We start from the raw sequence: 682 nt of genomic DNA, 5'->3' as shown, positions 1-682 counted from the left end.
CTGGAGGGGTTTCCAAGCCGTGGAGATGTGGTGTGAGGGACATGGGGCAGTGGAGACCTGGCAGTGCTGGGTTCATTGTTGGACTTGAACATCTTAAAGGTCTTTTCCAACCCAAACAGCTCTATAATGTGATGAAGAAACACCCCAAGCAGGGTCAGGAGTGCTGATGGGTGACCCTGACCTTGTCCCAACTCACAAAGTCTCACGTGGCTGCAAATTTCAACCAGATTTGATCTGATTTGCCAGAGAAAAAAAAACTCTTCAGTTTGCAGAGCAGAAGCTGCAGCAAGTTCTGCCCTGGGGGATGGAGAACCCCTTGGCAGCACGCTGCAGGGGGTGCTGCTGCAGCACCCCCTCCTCATCCAGAGTGGGCAGAAGACACTTACCAGTAGTAGAGGCTGCTGGGCCCCACCAGGAGCAAGGCAGCCACGGGCATCCTGCTCTCCTCCTCAACAGGGGTGAAGCACCCAGTGAAATAGATGAAGAGTATCAGGAAAAAGGGAATGTACCTGCCAACAGAGAGACCCCCCCTCAGTGCCATGACCCAGCCAGTGCCCAAACCCCAGACAGACAAAGGGCTGGTGACAACCTCCTAAAAAAGGCCTTTTTTATTTAAAAAAAATCACAGAATGGTTTGGGTTGGAAGGGACCTCAAAGATCATCTAGTTCCAACCCCCCTGCC

At 52.5% G+C, this 682-nt stretch overlaps 1 protein-coding gene across 1 annotated transcript in view; it reads right to left on the bottom strand.

Moving 5' to 3' along the window:
• CLN6 (ceroid-lipofuscinosis, neuronal 6, late infantile, variant) overlaps positions 1-682 on the bottom strand; it is a gene marked incomplete at its 5' end in the record, with an annotated part of 7,285 nt that overhangs the window by 1,756 nt on the left and 4,847 nt on the right. The window contains one exon of the mRNA XM_008939374.1: positions 387-509. Coding sequence (XP_008937622.1) covers positions 387-509 — 123 coding nt within the window. The remainder of the gene's footprint in view (positions 1-386; positions 510-682) is intronic.

Source organism: Merops nubicus, unplaced genomic scaffold, assembly GCF_000691845.1.
Source record: "Merops nubicus isolate BGI_N331 unplaced genomic scaffold, ASM69184v1 scaffold38364, whole genome shotgun sequence".
NCBI classification, from domain to species: domain Eukaryota; kingdom Metazoa; phylum Chordata; class Aves; order Coraciiformes; family Meropidae; genus Merops; species Merops nubicus.
The sequence above is the reverse complement of the archived record's forward strand: the minus strand, read 5'-3'. Positions and strand labels throughout refer to the sequence as shown.